At 29.7% G+C, this 21,976-nt stretch overlaps 9 protein-coding genes across 9 annotated transcripts; 6 read left to right on the top strand and 3 right to left on the bottom strand.

The window, feature by feature from the left end:
- Positions 1-7: 7 nt before the first annotated feature.
- Positions 8-1,222, top strand: OCT59_015345 (uncharacterized protein; the record flags this gene model as incomplete). The annotated part of the gene is made up of 4 exons (XM_025331355.2): positions 8-297; positions 408-742; positions 829-969; positions 1,044-1,222. 4 exons carry the CDS (start codon positions 8-10, stop codon positions 1,220-1,222), a joined length of 945 nt encoding a protein of 314 aa, XP_025189047.1.
- Positions 1,223-3,356: 2,134 nt separating this feature from the next.
- Positions 3,357-4,305, top strand: OCT59_015344 (uncharacterized protein). The gene is made up of 2 exons (XM_025323358.2): positions 3,357-3,601; positions 3,699-4,305. The coding sequence occupies exons 1-2, from the start codon at positions 3,450-3,452 to the stop codon at positions 4,192-4,194; spliced, it is 648 nt and encodes a 215-aa protein (XP_025189046.1). The 5' UTR covers positions 3,357-3,449; the 3' UTR covers positions 4,195-4,305.
- A 1,038-nt stretch (positions 4,306-5,343) lies between these two features.
- On the top strand, positions 5,344-6,459 carry OCT59_015343 (uncharacterized protein; the record flags this gene model as incomplete). The annotated part of the gene is made up of 1 exon (XM_025309810.1): positions 5,344-6,459. One exon carries the CDS (start codon positions 5,344-5,346, stop codon positions 6,457-6,459), a length of 1,116 nt encoding a protein of 371 aa, XP_025189045.1.
- Positions 6,460-9,675: 3,216 nt separating this feature from the next.
- OCT59_015342 (uncharacterized protein) lies at positions 9,676-10,432 on the bottom strand (the record flags this gene model as incomplete). Its single annotated transcript, XM_066139947.1, has 2 exons — positions 9,676-10,183; positions 10,284-10,432. The coding sequence occupies 2 exons, from the start codon at positions 10,430-10,432 to the stop codon at positions 9,676-9,678; spliced, it is 657 nt and encodes a 218-aa protein (XP_066002773.1).
- An 843-nt stretch (positions 10,433-11,275) lies between these two features.
- Positions 11,276-12,269, bottom strand: OCT59_015341 (uncharacterized protein). Its single transcript, XM_066139946.1, has 2 exons — positions 12,032-12,269; positions 11,276-11,930 (listed from the first exon to the last, which is right to left on the bottom strand). Exons 1-2 carry the CDS (start codon positions 12,178-12,180, stop codon positions 11,396-11,398), a joined length of 684 nt encoding a protein of 227 aa, XP_066002772.1. The 5' UTR covers positions 12,181-12,269; the 3' UTR covers positions 11,276-11,395.
- Positions 12,270-14,902: 2,633 nt separating this feature from the next.
- On the top strand, positions 14,903-16,797 carry OCT59_015340 (uncharacterized protein). Its single transcript, XM_066139945.1, has 2 exons — positions 14,903-15,989; positions 16,062-16,797. Exons 1-2 carry the CDS (start codon positions 15,977-15,979, stop codon positions 16,361-16,363), a joined length of 315 nt encoding a protein of 104 aa, XP_066002771.1. The 5' UTR covers positions 14,903-15,976; the 3' UTR covers positions 16,364-16,797.
- Positions 16,798-18,013: 1,216 nt separating this feature from the next.
- On the top strand, positions 18,014-18,956 carry OCT59_015339 (uncharacterized protein; the record flags this gene model as incomplete). The annotated part of the gene is made up of 3 exons (XM_025312691.2): positions 18,014-18,122; positions 18,247-18,588; positions 18,736-18,956. 3 exons carry the CDS (start codon positions 18,014-18,016, stop codon positions 18,954-18,956), a joined length of 672 nt encoding a protein of 223 aa, XP_025189043.2.
- Positions 18,957-19,561: 605 nt separating this feature from the next.
- OCT59_015338 (uncharacterized protein) lies at positions 19,562-20,532 on the top strand (the record flags this gene model as incomplete). Its single annotated transcript, XM_066139944.1, has 5 exons — positions 19,562-19,582; positions 20,033-20,055; positions 20,123-20,192; positions 20,277-20,342; positions 20,500-20,532. The coding sequence occupies 5 exons, from the start codon at positions 19,562-19,564 to the stop codon at positions 20,530-20,532; spliced, it is 213 nt and encodes a 70-aa protein (XP_066002770.1).
- Positions 20,533-21,166: 634 nt separating this feature from the next.
- OCT59_015337 (uncharacterized protein) lies at positions 21,167-21,472 on the bottom strand (the record flags this gene model as incomplete). Its single annotated transcript, XM_066139943.1, has 1 exon — positions 21,167-21,472. The coding sequence occupies one exon, from the start codon at positions 21,470-21,472 to the stop codon at positions 21,167-21,169; it is 306 nt and encodes a 101-aa protein (XP_066002769.1).
- Positions 21,473-21,976: the final 504 nt, after the last annotated feature.

Here is a 21,976-nt window from a genome sequence, read left to right as displayed (position 1 = left end):
AATTATTATGGGAATTAATCTTTCAAAAAAACGTTTACGTCCATTACGTTCGAGCGGTTCAACATCTACAACTACTACTATTAGTTCTTCTGATTCATCTATCTTAACTAGGAACGATTCTTTTACTAGTCAAGAAGATTTAGAGATAGAACCCCTCTTTCCCTTGAGTAGATCACAGTATGAACAGGTCCAGGCATGGAAAGAACAACACCTTTTATCTAAAGAAACTTGGGGTGAGCATTTTATAGCACCAGTTAATGAATGGTTAAAATTTGGTGTTAAGGTACTGGATATGGGGTAAAGTAAAAAAAAAAATAATAAATTCCATTTTTTTTTGTAAAAAAAAATTTTATAGAAAAATATAAATTTATATTAGAAAAAAATCTTTCTTAAAAAAAAAAAAATAGGTGTGGCACAGGCATGTGGTTAACTGATGTTGGATCAGAGTATCCATTGTCTGATTTTATTGGGGTAGATATTCTGCCTTTAATAATAAAACGACATCCTCCAAATGTCGAGTTTATCCAAGCGGACATTAAAATCCGTTTACCATTCCCTGATATGTCCTTTGATTATGTACACATGCGTCATCTTCTCTTCTATTTCACGGAAAATGACTGGAAAAATATGGTAATTCCAGAATTAATCCGTGTTTTGAAACCTGGAGGATACCTCGAAATAGCTGAAGCTGACATTGAATGGTATAATGCTTCACCACTTACGAAGACTTTAATTAGTGCCGGTACATATACAAAAAAAAAAAAGTTTTATTTATTTATTTTTTTAATTGATTTTTTTAATTATTATATTTCTATTTATTGATGTTAGCACATAACGTAATGAGACAAAGAGGAATTAATCCATTTATTATTAATCGAATACGAGAAATTATGGACAACACTGGAATGTTCCAGGGAATTTATCATAAGACCGCAGATTCCCAGATTGGAAAATGGGAAAAGAGTAAAGGTAAATGTTAAAAATGTATTTTTTTTAAAAAAAATCTTGTATCACGTGATTCTAATTAAATTTTTTATTTTCAGGAGAGCGCGTTTTAAAATCTTGCGTGGCGTTATTTACTGGAATTCGAGTTCCATTATGCAGAATATTACAAATATCAGACGAAACGCTTGATAGCTACATAAAACAGTTTAAAGCTGATGTTGATATTTACAAAACATATTGTAAGGTTCATAGGTTTTATGCTGCAAAAAAGTATTAAGATAAGTTTTTTAAGAGTTTAACATTAAGCATAAGAATATAAGAAAGAATTATAGTATATTATTATGATTGAATATGATAACTGGCTATTTTAATAACCTTAAGAGTAAATTCATATTGATAAAAAATAAAGATTTTTGTTTATATATATATATATATATATATATATATATTTTTAAATATTAAGGCGTTTATATCCGTTTTTTTTATCAATCGTTGATATTGATATCATTATAAGTGCACTTGAAACAAAAAAAATTTTTTTTTTCCTTAAATTATTAAATCAAGATTATTTTGAGATGATATTTTTAAGGAAGGATTAAATTTTTAAATCAATATTAATATAAAAAAATTATTTATAAAAAGAATATGAAATTACAACCTCATGAAAAAGGTAAAAGTATTATTATTAATTTATCAAGCCTATCAAACGAATCCTCTCATAAATAATAATTTCTTTCGATTTAAAAAAAAATAATGATGCGATATAATTATAATATTCTCAACTTTCTTGGTTTAGTGATTCTCCTTATCACAGCAAATTACAAATTACATGACAAATGCACAAGAAGTTGGTACCGATAGTAATGAAAATCCAATCATTTAGGAAATGGAAACTTACCCCTATCCGGAATTCAATTACCTGGTGGAAAGTTAGGGATAGAAAGTAGTCAAAAATTTCCTCAAATGGGATGAAATATTCCTAATTACAAGTCGAATGGATTAAGCGGACGTCCAATTGTAGATAAATAATTTACCACAAAATCCTGCGGTTGTTAATAGTAATAATGGTACGGCTTTAGGTAAAGGTACGGCCTTAGATAATGGTACGGCCTTAGGTAATGGTACGGCTTTAGGTGGTACGGTCCTTAGGTAGTAATAAACCTAGTACGATTAATGCTAGTAATGTAAGTTCAGCTTCTCCATCTTATACAACTAAAACATCGAGTTTTAATGATAATATATATAATGATAAATATTCTTTAGCGTCATATTGTAGTATAGGAATTTCTGTTGTAGTTTTATTCATTATAAGCATTATTTTTAATTAAAGTCACATTATATGTGAATCGATTTGATTTGTCTTACATCTAGGTTAATTATAGATAGTATTATTAGGTTAATTATAGTATTGTCGTTGTTATTTACTCTAAATATAAATCGTAAATCGTAATTAATAATATGAGTATTATAAATGGGTATATTAATAAATAGTATTAATAACAGATAAATATTAATAAATTTTGTTGTCAAAATGTTAGCTTACTAATGTTGTCGCCGACCGATTTCCGATTTTGACGTCACAGTTTTCGAGCTATTTCTTCTAAATAATATTTTTTTACATTTCCTCTAAATAATATTTTCTACACAAAATAATATTAATTTTCGAATGAGATTTTAATGTAACTCACGTAAGCTATATTATTATTATTTAAAGTTTAGAAATTTTATACAAAGTGAAAAAATTTTTATTTTTAAATAGTTCGTCATCCGACCATATGAATGATGACTAATTCTGTTCCGTTCTTAGACCGATCTTAGAAAACTCCGATTTTCCATGGAAAAAATAATCCCGACTTTCCGACTTTTTTTTTGTAACGCATGATGTGATACAACGTACAACATTTTGTTCACACCTCATTCAGAGAAAAAACTTATAATAAAATTAAATAAATGATTCTAAAAAAAAAAGAATGAAACATACAAACATACAAAGCTCAATGAGGTTCCTCTTAGATAGATGTTTAAAGTGATTAAAGTGATTGAATTTTTTCCTAAACGTGAAATGATTTAATCGATGAAAGTGCTGAAAGTGATCGACTGAATGAAATGGTTATTATTATGATCATCCGACCTTTCAACGGATTAATGGATAATCCCTGAGGTCCCATGAACACCATAAGTATTCAAGTATTCATTGGTGTAACAATATCAGCATGATTTTCTTTCCGCAAATGAGCTTAACAAAGAGAAAAAGAAAAATATTTTGTATATTGCTTAATAATTCAAAGATTCAAAGATTACAAATCTTTTTTTTGATTAGAAATTCCTAAAATTTCCTTTGATAATAATAGAATCGCTGATCTCAAAGTTTTTATAAATACACCTACAAATTCCCGATTTTTTTTTTCCCTCAGTTTAAAGCTCAATTAATAAATACATATATCTTTAAAAACACATTTTTATTAAAAGCTTTTAATTCTTTTTATTTTTTTTTTCTCGTAAAAATGGCTATTCAACTCATCGGATACCCTATATCTACTTGCACTCTCAGAGTGGTGGCTACTCTTAAAGAATTGGGAGTATCTTATGAAATCACTCCACCTTCTGATTTCAGCGAACTCAAAACTCCAGAATATTTGGCTACCAAACATCCTTTGTAAATAAAATTTTCTGAATTATCTACGTTTAAAGAAAACATCACAGTAACTAATTTATACATACATATATTTTTTTTTATTTTTTTTTTTAAATAGCGGAAAAATTCCTGTTCTCATTGATGACGGATTTAAAATTTACGAATCTCGTGCAATTATTCGTTACTTGGTAAACAAATATCAAGGAAAAAACAATTCCACGGTTCTTATCCCTTCTGATGTACAAAAAGCTGGATTGGTAGAACAATTCATTTCAGTTGAAATCTCTTACTATGATGAGGCTGTACATAAATTGGTTGCCCAAGAAGTATTCACGAAATTTCATGGCAAAACTCCTGATCCTGAAATTGTTAAGGAAGCTAGAGTAGAAATTGGAAAAGTTTTAGATGTTTATGAAAAATTATTGGAGGGTAAAGATTATTTAACCGGAGAATTTAGTTTAGCTGATATTTCGCATTATCCTTATACTTATTATTCCTTTTCCTCTGGTCATGGTGATTTATGGGAAAAACGACCTAATGTTGCTAGATGGTGGAAGAATATTAGCGAACGTGAAATTTGGAAAGGTATTGTAGCTGAACTTAATCAAAAATAAGATATTATTATTTGTACGACTATTATTTTTTAAGTTATGTTTATTAATGTTATTTTTACAATAAGATAAATAAATAAGTGTGTATCAACTTTGATTTATATTAATAAACCTAAATATTGCATAAAATGTTGTTGATATTTGTTGTTTGTACAATTTGGGTAATTCGGGTAATTCGGGTAATAATATAAATGAATGATGAAAATCATCTCTTTTTTGTCAATTTATTTTTATAAATACAAGAATTTATAAACAAAATAAAATTGTAAAAGTAAATAAAAAAAAATGAACTAAACTAAAAGAAGAGAAAAATCTACTTCAACGGTTAGGTAGTTATGAACGAAACTATTTAAAATCTAACCATCTAAATTTCTATAACTAACCTACTACCTCCTATCTAGCAAAAGCTTGGTAAGTTGGAGCCCGCCCTGCAGAATAAAGCACCTATAAAATTATATGAGTCATAACACCATACATCTACGTTGGCGCTACAAAGTAAGATTAGTATAAAATTCTATTATATTTTTACCAAATAAATATAATTACGAATACTATCTAATGCATCATAATGATAAGTATTAATAACTGTACTAACACTATTATTAGGTAGGGAATGAAAATTTTTAAATTGCAATTTTTTCTTATTTGTAATACCCGATGTGCATTCAAAGTCCTTTAAATGCAAGCATCTAGGAAGCCACATAATTTCAAATATTTCATCAAAAATAAATTGTCTCATTTGTACTAAAATATTAGTGGCATTTTGTTTAGTAGTCCAAGAGGTTAAAAGTTGAAAAAGTGATAACAGTATAATCCCTTTAATTAGATTTATAAAGGTATAGGTTATTTCCTATATATTAAGACCAATTATAGAATGAAAATCTTGTATATTATCATTACAATCCAAAATCTATGACAATAAATAATCAACTCTAATTTCTTTAATAATGTCTTAATGGTTATCACATGACCACACGTGATTAAAATTTCATCACAATTGGACATTTCCATTCATCATATATTTCAAGAAATTTAGTTTCTCCAATTAATTGGACCAAAAAACGTGTTTACTCAAACCGTCTTGGGATTTCGTACAATGTCTCATATTTAGCTAATAAACAAAAACCTCTTCAGACATACAATGAACGCTGTATGTACCGAAAACGACTGACCAATTTCCAGTCATACCACTCCGATAGTAGTAAAAGGAGTAAAAAACAAAAATTACGCTTTCAACGGGCATGTAGATCTATTTTCTACAACCGTGGCCACAAACCAAAGAAAAAACCTCACAAACGTTCGATCACTAAGGAAGAAAAGCTTTACCGTGCTCGGCAACACCACTTCCTTTTTTTACCTTCACTAGTTATTGCTAAACCTATAGAACATTTAAAATATTATAAAGGGTTTATGCTCCGAACTGAGGATGATTATAAATTTCCTATACCTCCTAAGCGATCTAGAGGTCCTGTAGGCGCAGGAGCTGTTATAACTACGATACAAGATCGACTCTCTCGACAACATCCTGGGAATAAGTTACCTAGTACTTCACATACTCACTCACCTGCCACCCACTTACAACCCATTCTCCTCAATGAAGAGAAAACGTGGCATGAGAAGTTGGGCATCTGGATTCCTAATGACCTTTTTCCCTACGTAACCGAGGAACCTATCTATATCTCCAAAAGACAAGAAAGACTCAAAGGCCAACAATATGAACCAGGTTGTATATACTGGTTTGACGCTATTAGAAAACGTAAAAATGCTCATGAACTAGCTATACAACGACAAAAAGAACACGAAGCAAGAGAAGTTTCATGTCTTGCCCACGAAGCAGAACTTTCCACTAGAGCTAAACTCTGGGGTACTTCTACCAACCGTATAGAATATCGTGAAGATATGACCAAAGATCTTACTAAATTTCAAGATCATTTCCACAAGAAAATCACACCTTTAATTGACCGCCGTTCCGTTCTACAGAACAGACTCAGTCAAAGCAAAAATGTTTACAAAACTAACAAACAATTGCTCCAACTAGAGCATGAATTAGGTTGTTTTAATATTGAATATTTTTCAGTCATAGACGACAACGGACCTCACTACCGTTATAAAGGACACACCTCGGACGACACAAAACAATTAGAACTTAGACCTCACAAGCGTCCCCCTATCTTAAGTACAAATACAGATAGGCACAGTATTGACATCAAAAAATTGAGACTTGATATGACGTCTCCTGAAGACTTGAAAGTCTTCACTCTTCCTTAACTCCGTTCGGTTACAACTTTCAGCTTATTTTTTTACCTAGTGGCACGCTGATAGTTATAGATTTGTTTTATTCCAGCCACACTTATATTCTTGACTTGTATTTTAATACATCTTTTTTTTTACGGGTAACCCCCATGTACAACTTTTTATCAATGTACAACAATTAGAATAGTGCTGAACCATTCCACCTATGACAGTATTTACAGGTGGCGGTCTTAATTGACCGAAAGAAAAATACGGATCGTTTCTTTTTTAGATTTGATTGTAAAGCCTTTACTTTGGTTTATTGGGATGTGACGTCGTGTTAGGGACTCCTCCAAGTTCGTTGAAAGTACCAGAGTGGCGCTGTCCTCGGGCGGTTTGATTATAGCTTAGTATTAGATAGCGTTCGACTTTTGTTTTATCTTTTGTTCTTGTCTATCTTTCTATAATCTTGTTCACGTGGTTTTAAAAATAAAATAAATATATTTCAAGAAATAACTTTTTTCATTTGTTCTAATGTAGGAATTTCTTTAATTAATAAATGAACCTTTTGCACTTTCACTTTAGATGATGAAATTGAAGTTTCATTTACTTGTATATTACAATTTAAACATTGAAGTAATCAACAGATTTATGATGAAAATGTATGAATTTTTATATAAAGATGTCATAAAAATACCTTATAAATTTAGTAATAAGCGTAACTTAACAGATTAAATGATTAAATTAATTGGTATTACAGCTAATACAATATTCATCAATGTATTATCACAAATTAACATTATTATATTATATATAGTGGCTGTCATCTATAAACTACACTAATATTATGTAACTTCAAATTTTTATAAATTGTAAATTGAATAGTAAAAAGAAAAAACTAAACTGATAAAATGATAGAATAACATGTATTAAACATTTCTATCAGATTATTTTATAGAATTTAATAAGAATTTTAATTAATATTATGGGTTAAAGTTGGATAATTTTAGTAAGTAGCAATAAAAATATAAAATTTCAGACTAGTTTTCATGTAATTTTTATGGATTTTACAAAAATTTCATGAAAATCCATAAAAATTCCATGTAATATGTCAAAAAAAAATTTATCGCTTACATGGTAATTAATATTTTAATAAAATACTTTAAAAAATAAGTTATATAGTAATATAAATAAATAAAATTTCAAATTTTGGACCATTATTCATAATTGTTGTTTATAGATGACCCCTACCATATAAGTTTACCAAAAAGGAATAATTAAATATTTATTTTAGCATACAAATGTTAATAGGCACAAACAAAAAACTCTAATAAATAGTTTATTAGACACATTTAATTTGCAAGATTTTAATGTATTTTTCAACAATTACTAATCAACTTGTCTCATAAAGCCCTAGTATTACAATCTGTCTATCCTTTATTCATACCTATAACTGGATATAAATAACAGATAAAAATTTTGTAGACAAATCAAATGAAGGCAGATAAAGGATATTTGTAACAAATTATCTAAATAATCCTTTCAAATATCTGTAGGATATTTTGAACTTAAATTAAGCTAAATTCATAGTTTTGGCTAGAGTTATAAATTTTTGTGTAATATTATATAATACAAAAATCAGCAAAATTTTATGTAAAATAACTCACTTGGTGGCTAAACCTTTTATCTGAAATCACGTAATTATCACTATTGTAATTCCAATTGGTGCTACAGAATTGGCTAGAATTATATTTAATAATCAGATGATTTGGATAATCTGTTAAGAATATTTGGATGATATGGTTATCCAACTTTCAGATATCTTCTACCAAACTGATCTAACAGATTCGGATAACGGTTGATGGATTATTTGCAAATTATAACTCTAAATAACTCTAGAATGTTTTCTGAAATCATTAAATGAGTTTTTAGATTTATATGAAAGATTAATCAGTAATGTAAAGATTAATATTAGTTAGTATAATTATGCTAATATTTCTTTAAGTAGAGATTATATTAGAGCAAAAAGTTTGTATTATAATAAACTGTTATTTAGTGATATGTCAATCGGCATAAATAAGAAAGAGTCTGAAAATTATAATACAGTTGAAGGTATATGAATGATAATCCAAGCAATAACTTACTTATTTTATATTTAAGTTCTTATATATAAAATACATAAAATAAAACAATAAAATGATTTTAAAAAAAAAATTTTATTAATTTACTTTATTACTTTATTATTTTACTATATAAAAATGTAAAATAATTGTCAATATTTTTTAAACAGATTGAACTTATTAATTTAAAAATTTTAATCTTTAAAGGTTGTAAAAATATTTTTAAGAATTCAATAAACATTAAGATATATTATTAAGAATAATGTTTTATCATATAAATATAATGTTACCTTTGACTTGAAATTTTTGAAGTTAGCCAAATTTAGGCTGGCATTAAAATTTTGGCCAGAATTAAGAAAATTTTAGCCAAACTTATGGTTTAAAGATTCAATTTTAAAGTATGTATATACTATATGCTTAAAGACAACATTAATCTAATAATTTATTTTATGACCAAAATTTTGTGACATTTCCATTGGCTGATATATTATTATAGAAAAAATGTTTTTGCAACATTTTTTACAAAAAAAATGTTGTGAAACATTTTTTCAAAGTAATTTTAATTTTGATTTTTTTTTCAAACTGATTTTTTTTTAAAATGTTTTTTCCCTTCATAATCTATTTAATGATAATTTTTTTTTAATTGTTTTTTTTTCTCATTCTTTGGCATGTATTAAAGATAATAAATTATTGTAAATTTTTCAATTATCAATTTAATTTATAAATTTATTAACTCAATTATGGTTAAAAAAATTTATTATAAATTCGAATGTCATGATTTTATTAGAAATGAACAAGTTCAAAATAAATCACATTTCACAGTATATTTTACTTTTTATAGTCCTAACTCCCCTTTAAACATGAACTCTTGTTTATTAACATATATAGTATTTTAGATATTACAAAAAATACTCCTGATGACGTCATTATAAATCACATGATCTCATGTAATTTTTATGAAAAATTTGCAAATTTTGCTTAATACTTTGGGATGTTTGGGATGGAAGAATATCTGATATCACAAATTGACATAATAATCGTTGATCATGCGATATAGGGTTATTTAAAAATTGAATTTATTTGAAGTAAAAAAAATATATTAACACTAACTTTTTTTTTTTAAAAAAAAATATTATATATGTTCTGATAATTTATATTCAGTAACAATATTCTTCCAACATTCACGTTCGTTAAGGTTCTTCAACCATCTAGAAACATTAGGACGTTTATTCCATAAACCACCTTCGTCAGTAGAGTTAATAGCATAAAAAGTAAGAGGAACATGAAGAAGATCAGCTAAGGAAAATTCTCCAGTTAAATAGTCTTTACCCTCCAATAATTTTTCATAAACATCTAAATTTTTATCAAGTTCTTCGCGAGCTTCGTTAACAATTTTAAGATCAGGTTCATTGCCTTGCTTTTTCACCAATATTAATTGCGTAAGCATTTTAACCAGAGGTTGAGTATAATAAGAGGTCTCTACTGAAATGAATTGATCTACCAAAGCGGCTTTTTGTACATCAGAAGGAATAAGAACGGTGGAAGATTTGGTTCCTTGATATTTGTTTATCAAATAACGAGCTATTGCACGAGTTTCATAAATTTGGAATCCGTCATCGTTGAGAGAAGGAGTTTTACCGCTGTTAAAAGAAAAGAAGAAAAAGAATCTAATTAGTAACTTGTGAAGTTTCTGTGACGTATGCGACTTCAGTGAAAGAAAATTTTTTTTTTTTCACTTACAAAGGATGTTTGGTAGCTAAATAATCTGGAGATTTAATTTCTTCGGGAGTTGTTTGAACGAGTTCATAAGATAATCCTAATTCTTTAAGGACGTAGAATAATATAAGATTAAAAGCAGATGCAGAACGTCCGAAAACTGTAATAGTCATTTTTCACTAATTTATTTTTTACGACAAAAAAAAAGGGAAAAGAAAATTTTTATTTTATTAATTTTTTTTAAAAAAAATTTAACGATATTTTTGGAAATCGTATTTATAAAGTAATTTGATCCTTTAATTAGTAGAATTTAATTACATACTATCTGCTGCTATTAATTTTTAGGTAATACATGTAATAATATTCGGAGATTTTGAGATAATTTAACCGATATTTTTTTGTAAGCAGATTAATTAGGAAATATTAATCATAAATCGTGGGAATACCAATGATTGATTATTTGTCATACCAACTAACCATTGTAAAATAACCAGTAGACATTCGGTAAAATCTACGAATTTTTTAAATAAGTATTTCGAATCTAAATTACTGTAGCAGCGTAGACAAAAATTATCTGCCAAAATAAAATAATTCATATTTAATAAACTATTATGCAATGAATCTAAGACTTTGTAATTTCACAAAATATATTAAATAATAATATAATTATCTCATTAATAGATAATGGTCACATGTTTCTTTATTTTATTTATTAAACTAAGGAAACTTATGCCTTATGACCAAAATTATTCCGAAAACCAGATTTCGGTAACAAATTTTGCCATAAAATCGGTAAATTTTTTATCGGGCATCGGTTAGACTCATACAAATAAAAACACTATAGATAATAATGTATATTATAAGCTATTCCGATAATAATCACAAAATTCGCTTCGGTAACAAAATTTGCCGACAGCTCGATTATGCGTCGGCGATGGTTATTTATATTAATAAGGTAAATTTTAAAATGTCGGACCGTTAAATATTGACGCTGATTATTAATAATACTTTTGGATTTCATGGACATAATACGCGGAATCGCGATATAAGGTTATTTAAAAATTGAATTTATTTGAAGTAAAAGAAATATATTAAAATACGCTATTGTTTACACAGTATAATTTACAAAGAATAAGCTACTTATCAGAATCTTTAGTATATTTACTAATTTGTTCTGATAATTTATATTCATCAACAATATTTTTCCAACTTTCACGTTCGTTAAGGTTCTTCAACCATTTAGAAACATTAGGACGTTTATTCCATAAATCACCTTCACCAGCAGAGTTAATAGCATAATAGGTAAGAGGAAGATGAATAATATCAGCTAAAGAAAATTCCCCAGTTAAATAATCTTTACCCTCCAATAATTTTTCATAAACATCTAAAGTCTTCCCAAGCTCTTCACGAGCTTCTTCAACAATTTTAAGATCAGGTTCATTGCCTTGTCTTCTCACCGCTATTAATTGCGTAAGCAATTTAAATAGAGGTGGAAAATAATAAGAGATCTCTACTGAAATGAATTGTTCTACCAAAGCGGCTTTTTGTACATCAGAAGGAATAAGAATGGTGGAAGTTTTGGTTCCCTGATATTTACTTGCCAAATAACGAGCTATTGCACGAGATTCGTAAACTTGGAATCCGTCATCGTTAAGAACAGGAGATCTACCGCTATTAATAGAAAAGAAGGGAAAGAATCAAATTAGTAACTTGTGAAGTATCTGTGACGTATGTAATTTCAGTGAAAGAAAATTTATTTTTTTTTCACATACAAAGGATGTTTGGTAGCCAAATATTCTGGAGTTTTAATATCTTCGTGGGTTGTTGGAACGTTTTCAAAAGATAATCCTAATTCTTTAAGGACGTATATTAAGATAAGACTGAAAGGAGATGCAGGGGATCCGATAACTGTAATAGTCATTTTTCACGAATTTTTTTTTTACAACAAAAAAAGGGAAAAAGAAAATTGTTTATTATTATATATATTTTTTTTCAAAAAAAAAATATTTTAATTAAAAGGTATTTTTTGAAACGTATTTATAAAGAAATTTGGTCCTTTAATTATTATAAGAATTCGGTCTAAGGGGGAATTTTATTTTGATTTGAAATCATTTTTTTTTTATGATTCACAACATTAATTATTCTACGCAGTATTCTTTCTTTTTTTACCTCGATTTGGATAGTTTAAAATACATTCACCCGGTTTCCCGATAATTTAACCGATATTCTAAATTAATTAGGAAATATTAATCATAAATTGGGGAAAACCATTGAGAAATGATTGATCAACCATTCAAAAAAAAAACGTAAATAACTCAGGAAGTCACATGCCGAGACATGCCGAGACATTTCCGAGAAACTCACACCAAGCCAATCTATGAATAAATTACGAACTTTTTGAATACTTTTTTTTTTTAATTTATTAATAGACGTCCCTAAATATTTTTTAAATTCGAATCTAAATTTATATTACTGTGGCGGTGTAGACAAAATTTTCTTCTCTGTTAAAATAAAATAATTCATATTCAATAAACTAATATGCAGATGAGTATGATGAATCTAAGACTTTAAAACTTCATATCTTGAATCGTTTTAAACATACTCCATTTATATACTGTATAATTACCTCATTTAATAAACTTAATAAACTTGCATTATGACTATTCCCAATTCCTACCACTCTAAACTATTAAAAAATTAATAGATCATAGTCACATGTTTCCTTTATTTTAACTAATGCAACTAAAAAGAACCTACATGCAGTATATTTACCAAAATTAAATAATAAGATGCTTTGCTTCCGGCACTCGAATAGATTTCGGTAACAAATTTTCGAGTGCTCGTATAACATCGGTTAAATATAGTTGATTTCATAATAAATCTACTTGTATGGGAAAAAATATTTTTATTTTTTTCACCCCAATTCGTGTTATCTAAATTGGGGACGAAGAAAGTAACTTTTCCCAATTTGTGAACATCTAAGGGGACGAAAAAAGTAACTTTTCCCAATTTGTGAACATCTAAATTGGGGATGAAAAAAGTAAATTTTCCCCAATTCAGATGGCACGAATTGGGATAAAAAACCACTCTCCCCAATCCAATGCTGCCCACATTACATGTTGCCCACGTTATCCTCTGCGCTTCAAACTGCCTCATGTGCCTCACTTCACATTGATGTCCCACGTAAACTATGTTATCTATGTTGTTATCCTGATACTTTTATTTTGGTGGGACACCACTTTTTATTCTAAAGCCTATTTGCCATCATACCTAAAGTGCATTTCTGCTGCTCGTTCTTTGTCGTGCTTATATGCTCATATCTCTGCTCGTATTTGTCATTAAGATTTTCACATGTCCTACTTTATACGCATATGGTTCTCATATTGCCTTCAAAGTGCTTCTTACGCTTTGATTGGTTTATTACTAATGTAATAGTTGCATGGTAGTTTATAGTGCGTCCATGTTTTAACTAAGGACAGATGACATTCATATACTCTACTTTTTGTTACCTTTAAGCTGCTTCCTACTCCGCCCTGCACGTTAGTTATTTTTCATTTTGAAGTTTTTCTTTCATTAGAATAACGGACATTATCCCCTGTGCTTGTTACGCAATATCTCAAATAATTGATAAGTAATACTTGACACCTGAAACACTCCTGAAATCGATATCACAATCTTAAGCAAGAACTAACGACCTCCCTTCAGACTGACATGATCGTGGTTTGGCAAGAACACGATATTGGATTCACTACTGAGCAAGTATCAGTTCTTGTACCCCAACAAAAACGTGGAAGACGCTCAAATGAGAAAAGTATTAGAAATATCAAAAAAAATCAAAAATTCTGATGATGCATTGTTCGAGACTCAACTCTTGATTGATTCAGAGAAGCCAATAGCAACTGCTTCACTCTTTCTTAATTAAGTACTGAGTTGAGAAGTTCTAACATTGCGCCTGAAATTATTAATGCAACGAAATATTCTGATATTACTAGCAAATAAGATTCAAGCCAAAAAAGGTGACATTTGAGAAACTAACGGTATTAACCTTCCTAAATTTATCGCCCTCAAGGCTATACTCGAGAGACTGCACCACTAACAAACCTGATAATCTCGCTTTAGTATAATGCTCAGTATGAGGCCCGCTAAAGTAAAACTTTATGCATTTTCAATGGACACGTGACTAGTTTTGCTAAAAGTCGCTCCAAGAGTGTTAGAACTACTGACATGGATTCAAAAATCAATAGATTCTGATATATTACGTGATCCTGGAGTCAAGTGGTTTAATACGTATTTGTAGCTTTTGTAAAATTACCGATGTAACTATCGAAGAAATTGCTAGTTCGTGTCTTTATTTTAAAATATCTTGATCTGGAGGGATGTTATCCTTCTTATATAAAAGCGCTTCATATAATTGAGCAAAGTGTTTCGCTTTGATCAGATTTATTATTAGTATTACTTGCCATGATTGCTATAATAAAGTAATATATTTAATATATTTAATGTGGGAAAATTCCGAGTCCGGAATACTGATCAACAACCCGGAGCAGTGATCATCAGCTCGGAATTTTGCTGAGCCACAGATTGTGTGACATATTAATTTTCGCACATATATTTATTCGCCTCATTCAAGATGCTTTTACATTGAGGACGATCGCAAAAAGCATGCTGTAAAAGGGAAGTACATGGTATTTCTTATCGATACTAGTAATAATATTTATGTATTATGAAGGGCTGAGGACCTTGTAATTTTGAGATCTACACGAGTTAACCAACTTTGCGTCTTACGTGGAGATTACTATGCCAAAAGGAATCAAAATTCCACATACATGTGCTTTCAAAGCTTTCTTGGCATCATACGATAATGCTAATCACTCTTCTTATCTCCTTATCTTTTTTCCCAGCAAGATATAAAGCGTGTAGGAGTATGTGGAAGTTCAGCCAACTTTCCCGCAAAAATAATTATATGTGCATGGGGGCGAGTTTTTCTCACTATGGATCTTGTATTTAGGAAAATAAGATGTCTCCTGACGCAGATAATGATATTGTCAGTCAACTTCGCTTCCGTAATGCAGAAAATAAGAACATAATTTTCGCGATTGAGATTTCTAAGACAAACAAGTCTTGAACTTGAAAATGAAGTTGAGGCCAATCAATTGTAATGACTTCCTCCGTCAAATTTATCCTGAGGAGAAGCCTATGCGAACAGAAGATAGGATTTTTCCTATTTTAATGTGACGTCTGATGATGAAGACCGTATCCACATCTGAATTCTTCCCTAATGAATAGTTAGAAAAGTTCTATTCATATCATGTAACAGCGAATATTATTTTTGTGTATCAGTTGCTCCGGCAACTTTTTTCTATTTCATAAATAAAGTATTATTTTATCGAGAAAGTAGGTCACGCGTAGTGATGTAATATAATCGATTGAAAATTCTTAATTGCATATATATGAGGTAAATACATTAGCTGATACAAAAAAATTTCTTCACTATCTCTGGGCGTGCCTTACCTCGGAAGCAAAAATACAATACACCTGTCGGGCGCATACATATATAAAAACCATGTCTTCACAAGCCTCTACACCTTCTTCTCCAAGTTCAATAACGGAAGAAATTCCTTCTCGAATAATAGCGGCCGTTGTTAAGGACTTGTCGAATATTTGCAAAGAAAGGACTTGAAATATCAAAATTTTTCGTAAGGAGAAAATTTCTGGTCATGCCTTTCTCAAGTAATTACTTCTTATTTTTACTCCTCTCTGGAATGGTTCATCGTAGATAATAATTTATTTTTTCTTTCGCAGTCTTCGAGGAAATTAATGATGATGATAAGGCTTTTAATCATTACATGGACGATATAATTCTAAAATTATCTAATGTGGAAACCATGACCGATGCTAACGAGGCGACACGTTGTGAATTTATTTCAGCAATTTACGCGCATCAATCGCCATCACTAAAAAAAATCACTTCCCAAGATATTTTTATAGTGTTGCAGAAGGATATTTCAGGAGAAGATTCAACCGGTCGAGTCTATGCAATCAAAGCTCTAGAAGACCTTTTTAAGGAAAGCCTCGTAATATTAAGATTGGATATACGCAGATAAGACTACTACCCAGATTCGTGTTTTTGAAGATTCAATAATATTAACGCATTTTATTTTTTATAATCTGGCGCAACTTGAGAGTGCATCCAAACAAATAAGAAAACCGAACTGCGGATCAAGCGTTTAGGAACGAATATTTCTACTACCTATATGGTATTGTGTCGACAGGAACGGAATAGCATTTACTATGTATACTCCAGATGCAAGCGGTAACGAGTACCAAATTAATCTCACGAAGTACGTGTTGTTGGGTTGTTGAAGGATCGTGTTAGTGTTGATGATAGTTCTGCAGCTATCAAGAGGTTTAGAATCAAAAAATTTATCAAAAAGTGATGATGTTCTCTTTTACGTTAACGAGTTTATATCATGGAGTCACACGTTTTATTTTTAATAATTTTAATACTTTGTCTGTACCAATAAAGATTAAGATATCTACAAATAGAAAGAATCTGGCTATACCCGATTCACTAAGTTCTCATGTATATAAGTAATGGGAAATTAACAACTATAAGACAACCCCTCTTATGTTCCGGAGTATATTCCTTTTTATCAAAAGTTACTTTTTTTAAATAAATTCAATGTGAAAAATGTAAAGAAAAATGTGTTTATAGTATTTCATCATCAACTGATATGCCACAATTCATTATATTATTTTCTTATTGCTATGTTTTGAATGATGATGAAATATTTTATTATTGTTATACGAGTCAACAAATTTTTTCGTCTTCACTGTCATATTTGCCAATAATACCGAATACTTAATCTTGTGCTTCCTATCAAACCCACCCAAAAAAACATTCGCATTATCGTAGAACAACTCGCTGCTGGTAAGTTGAGTCGTAATATCAACGTATTCAACGCGTCCTGGACTCCTGGTTTGATTTTCCATCTAAATATTACTAATAACTTTTTGAATTTTTTTCTCACATAGGCGAAGTAACTTTTCTGATATAGACATATAGTGTTTTAATTGGATTAAATAATATCTTGATATCTCTGTTTTGTTCACAGAAAAAGATGATCTTAAGAGATATTTTGATGAAATCATTGAACATGTTAACCATAGAATAGATTGGATCATGAAATAAAGAAAGTACGTTATCATACACCATCAATGTTGAGATCAGCAAGTGTTTTTTCTGTAAACGCTTTCTTGCTTTGATGTAATGTCGCTTGATTTGCATTGGTATTAATACCAAGTTTTTCCTGAATTACTATTATATCCTTCTTATATAAAGCAATTCCAATTCATATAATTTAGCAAGTGTTTAGCTTTGATCAGATTTAGATTGCTATAGTAAAATAATATATTAACGTGGAAAATTTCAGATCATGACATCAAACAACGAATAATTACTGTAAAGCTTATAAGATCAGTATTACGGAGTGTATTTTAAGTAGGTGTATTTTTAAGTAAATTAATACTGTAATAACATCGCATGACATGGCTTTTATTTGGATGAAATAATAAATAGTCATAGAAAATGATGTAACTTGTGTGACTGATTTCTTATATAAACTTTCAAATTTTTAAAATTTCAAATTTCTCTTTACCTTCTTTATCTTCATATTACAAATTTTAACGAATCATGATTATCCATTTAAATTGTTTTATTTTAGGAGAGAACCCTTTACAATCGAAACTTTCAGATGCCAGTGATTGAATTATGGAGAATAAATTTTTCTCTTGTCAGCGTCAATGAAGAAATCATTAATAATTGTGCAAATATTAATGTTAACATCCAAGACACTCTTGGTGGTACCGAGTTATCTGGAAGGTCGAGAATTAGCGATGAATTCTGAATATGGAGCGAGCACATGTCCTTGTGAAACTTGTGAAACTTAATGCTATTGTTACATTTATTAAATATCTTTTCTTATAGAAGTCAAATCTAACATACAATTGGCTTTTGTATTCATTGACGTGTCAAATATCTACATTCAAGGAAGTAAAGATGTTGCAAAAAAGGAAAACGTTTACAAAAATCAAGTTAATGTTGATTTGAGATTAGTTCTAGATGGTCGATTAGGCCATGATTCTGTTATTATTGGATCATGTGACAATCCACCTTGGGATGAGCTAAAAACAAAGGGATTTAACACAAGTAAATTGGAATCAAGTGAATATAAAGAAAAAGAAGTTGACGCTAACATTGTGGCTCACATCGCTGAAATATTATACACCGAAAGAAGACCTGGAACGATTATTTTACTTGCTGGGGATGGTGACTATCGACCAATTCTATGAAGAGCTTTAGCAAAAGATTAGGTTGTGAAAGTTTGGTTCTGGAAAAAAGATAATAAAATATTATTATTTACAACTGAGAGTTATTCAAATTCCATACATAAAGAAAGTAATCCATCTTTTTTAGTGTCAAAACGTCTCAAGAATATAGATCTTCCAGAATTTCCATCATTAAAAACAATTATTGTTAGCTTGGACCTTTTATACAAAAAATTTACATCTGCTTATGGTCTTACAAATACTTTAGAAAAAAGATTTCTCAAAATTAATGATGAACATGTTAAGGTTAAGTATGATGATGTGATGCCATGCTATGAAGCTTTGGACCTGTTTTTGTTTCTGGTTTAAATATACCGATAATTCTTTGAAATTGTATGTAAATACCTCTAACCAATGGGAAGATATAAAGACTTGCATGAAAGAAAAATATCCACAAGCACAAGAAATAAAGAAAGGTAAATACTGTCTGTTAGAGATATAATTTCTTAATGTGTTAAATAGAATTAGGCTTTAAATTTTAAATCTTGCGCAAATGAATATGATCACATGAAACTACATGGAAAATTTAATCATTTACATTAATTTATAGAATGTCTGTTTACTTGATTTATTTGGTCTCTATTCGCATTGAATAATCGGACATATAACTGAAGTATCTTCATATTATAAGAGTAATTTTTACAATGAGGTTATTGTTGAAGTTTTTAAATCAGGGTATTTATAAGTAGAGGTTCTATTTTTATTTGCGAAGAAAAGATAAAGTTTTTTCATAGAAGGATTTAATGAAAGAATGTTTAATGAAACTTTCTTTAACTTGCACATTAATAAAGAATATAAAGAATAAAAAATTACATTATGAATCTTGCAGAAAAGATTATATTTTAATTGATATACCAGGATTTTCTGATCCAATTTTTGCTACGTGAAAAAAATAGGTTCGATTGCATTTAAATATGCTTTCAGTGTTAACATCTGTAAGTTTTTTTTTATGTTCATAAGTTATAACAAAGGTCATTGTCACTTTATTTGACACCGAGTTTGTACTTTCATATTGGGAGATATACAAGTAGGATCATTGGAAAGGAGTTGATACCGCACAAAGTCACGATAAATGAAGACCCTGAATGTTAAACCAATCTTGTCAATTACATAAGCACAATCATTATCAGCTATCTTTAAAAGGATAACACCCACCATCGAGTTGGATATATTTGTGCAACAGAAGAATTTCGAAAGAAATAAACATGCTAACTAATACCTCTGTTTTTTCCCGAACAAAATGAGAAAAATGTGAAAGGAGGTCTAGTTGCAACACAGGACATACCATATAAGTAAATAGTGACTACAAAAGCATATGTTATGAAAGGCTGAGGGACTCGCAATTTTGAGATCGCCAGGCGTAAAACCAACTATATGTCTTGCAGGGTAGAATAACGCAAAAAATAAGGTATGTATATGCTAGAAGTTATGTATGCATGGGAGCGAAACTTTCTTACTATGGCCTTTGTATTTAGGAAGAAGCAGATAATGGCCAATATTATTACCCTCAATTGTCTTGTCATCCCTCGCGCCTCGCCTGAAAAAGTATATCAGAACTGAACTATGATTAGGGAATGGTGGCTATCGTTATTTGAAAACATTCTTCCTACTGACTTTATTCTCTGCAAGCTCACCGAAGCAGTGGCTCAATTCCTAGAGAAATTCAACAATGTAAAACTACTGGGCAAGGTCCAGGTGATGAAGAAATATTTCCATATGAGTTAATTTCTAGTCATTTTCAACAGCAACCTCCTAATAATTCAATTCATATTGTTGTATATATTTGAATATTGTAAAAGCATCATGTAACGCGATCTATTCGCAATTTTTATGTACTATTTCCCGTTTTCAGCACGGTGAGACGAATAGTTGTGAAGTCTGGTGAGGATGTTGAGTGGAGTACGGTGATATTTGGCAGTGTGTAACATAAAGGGTGTGAAGCGTACTCAGGTGATGAATGCATCCTGGCGATTTCAATATATTATTAATAAAAACATCTGTTATTTAAAATCTTTATTTAAATTTTAAAATTTTCAATTTTTATAATATATGAACCATTGATTACTATATTCCCTGAATTAATATTAATTTTTCTATAATTGATTAATGTATATAATTATTATCGTCTTCGTTAATATTATTCTTTTTGCTTGCTTCGGCGCTTTTAAATGTATAACCAGAATTTGTAACTGTATTTATCGAAATTATCATCATCATCAAATGTAGGGTTTAACCATACGAATTGATTTCTTTGGAGTCTAGAATTTCTATAACTTTTAATTCAAATACATTTCTAATTCTTTATTTGCCTACAAATAAAGAAACCTATTCATCACATGCTATATTTCTTCGCAGTTTTGGAATGAGTACTCAAACAACCTCACCTTCTCACGTTCATCAACCTATCGTTCAGGTTGAGTCATCACACAAGATGATCTCAGATCATTTGTATCATCCACCGTTCATAGTGACCGCGTAACTTCAGTTTCATACACACTAAGTAAGCAGAAGCCATACGCTTATATTATTATTTTCATCGTTTCTCTTATACGAACGATGTCTACTTGTTTGATCCTTGTTGCATAAGGTTTGTTGATGCTTATTGATGATATTGATGTACTAGCAGCATTTTCTGGTTTCTTGCATTTTCCGTCAAGATTACTCTTTTGTATGGTGTTCGTTAGGGAGTCAAGATCAGGGTTATTATTGTCGTTTAATTGTGTTGAAAACTGCTTGTATGTATAATTTTTAACACAGGTCCATCGTTTGTGAATTGTCTGAATTGTGACTGGTGTTTGGGATTGAGGGAGTAACATTTGTATCATGTGGTTGAGCAGAGCTTGGAGTTGGAATGAATGGCATTAAATTTGGGCCAAGGTTTAAAAGCGTGTTTGAATTAATTTCATTGAAGAGGATATATTAATTCTTCAAATATCAATTATGAATATTCCGTCTTCTTTGTGTTTATGGTTGCTCAAAGCTTCTTTGTTGTTTCCGAATTCCGATTCTGTAGTATTTTTTCTCTTTTGTGGAGGCATATTTTTCTCTGGAGCAACGGAAAAATTTCTTTAAGATGAACTTTTGTAAAGGGATGAAACAGTCTTATATATAATAACTAATTTTAAAAGGTGTAACTAAAAAAAACAAAAGTAGTACAAATCCGAATTTGTAAAACAATTTTATTTAAGAAGAATGAATGCTAACTAACTGACCCAGATGCTTCATGTGACACATATGAGATATGACTAATAAAATAGACTCTTGATCAGTCCATACGATATTGGTATTAATATCTCTAGAGGTTGTGTAAAGCTTGATGAGTCGATTGT

The sequence above is a fragment of the Rhizophagus irregularis genome, chromosome 23, assembly GCF_026210795.1.
Source record: "Rhizophagus irregularis chromosome 23, complete sequence".
Taxonomy (NCBI): domain Eukaryota; kingdom Fungi; phylum Glomeromycota; class Glomeromycetes; order Glomerales; family Glomeraceae; genus Rhizophagus; species Rhizophagus irregularis.
Note: the sequence above shows the minus strand (reverse complement) of the source record. Positions and strands in the feature narration are given on the sequence as shown.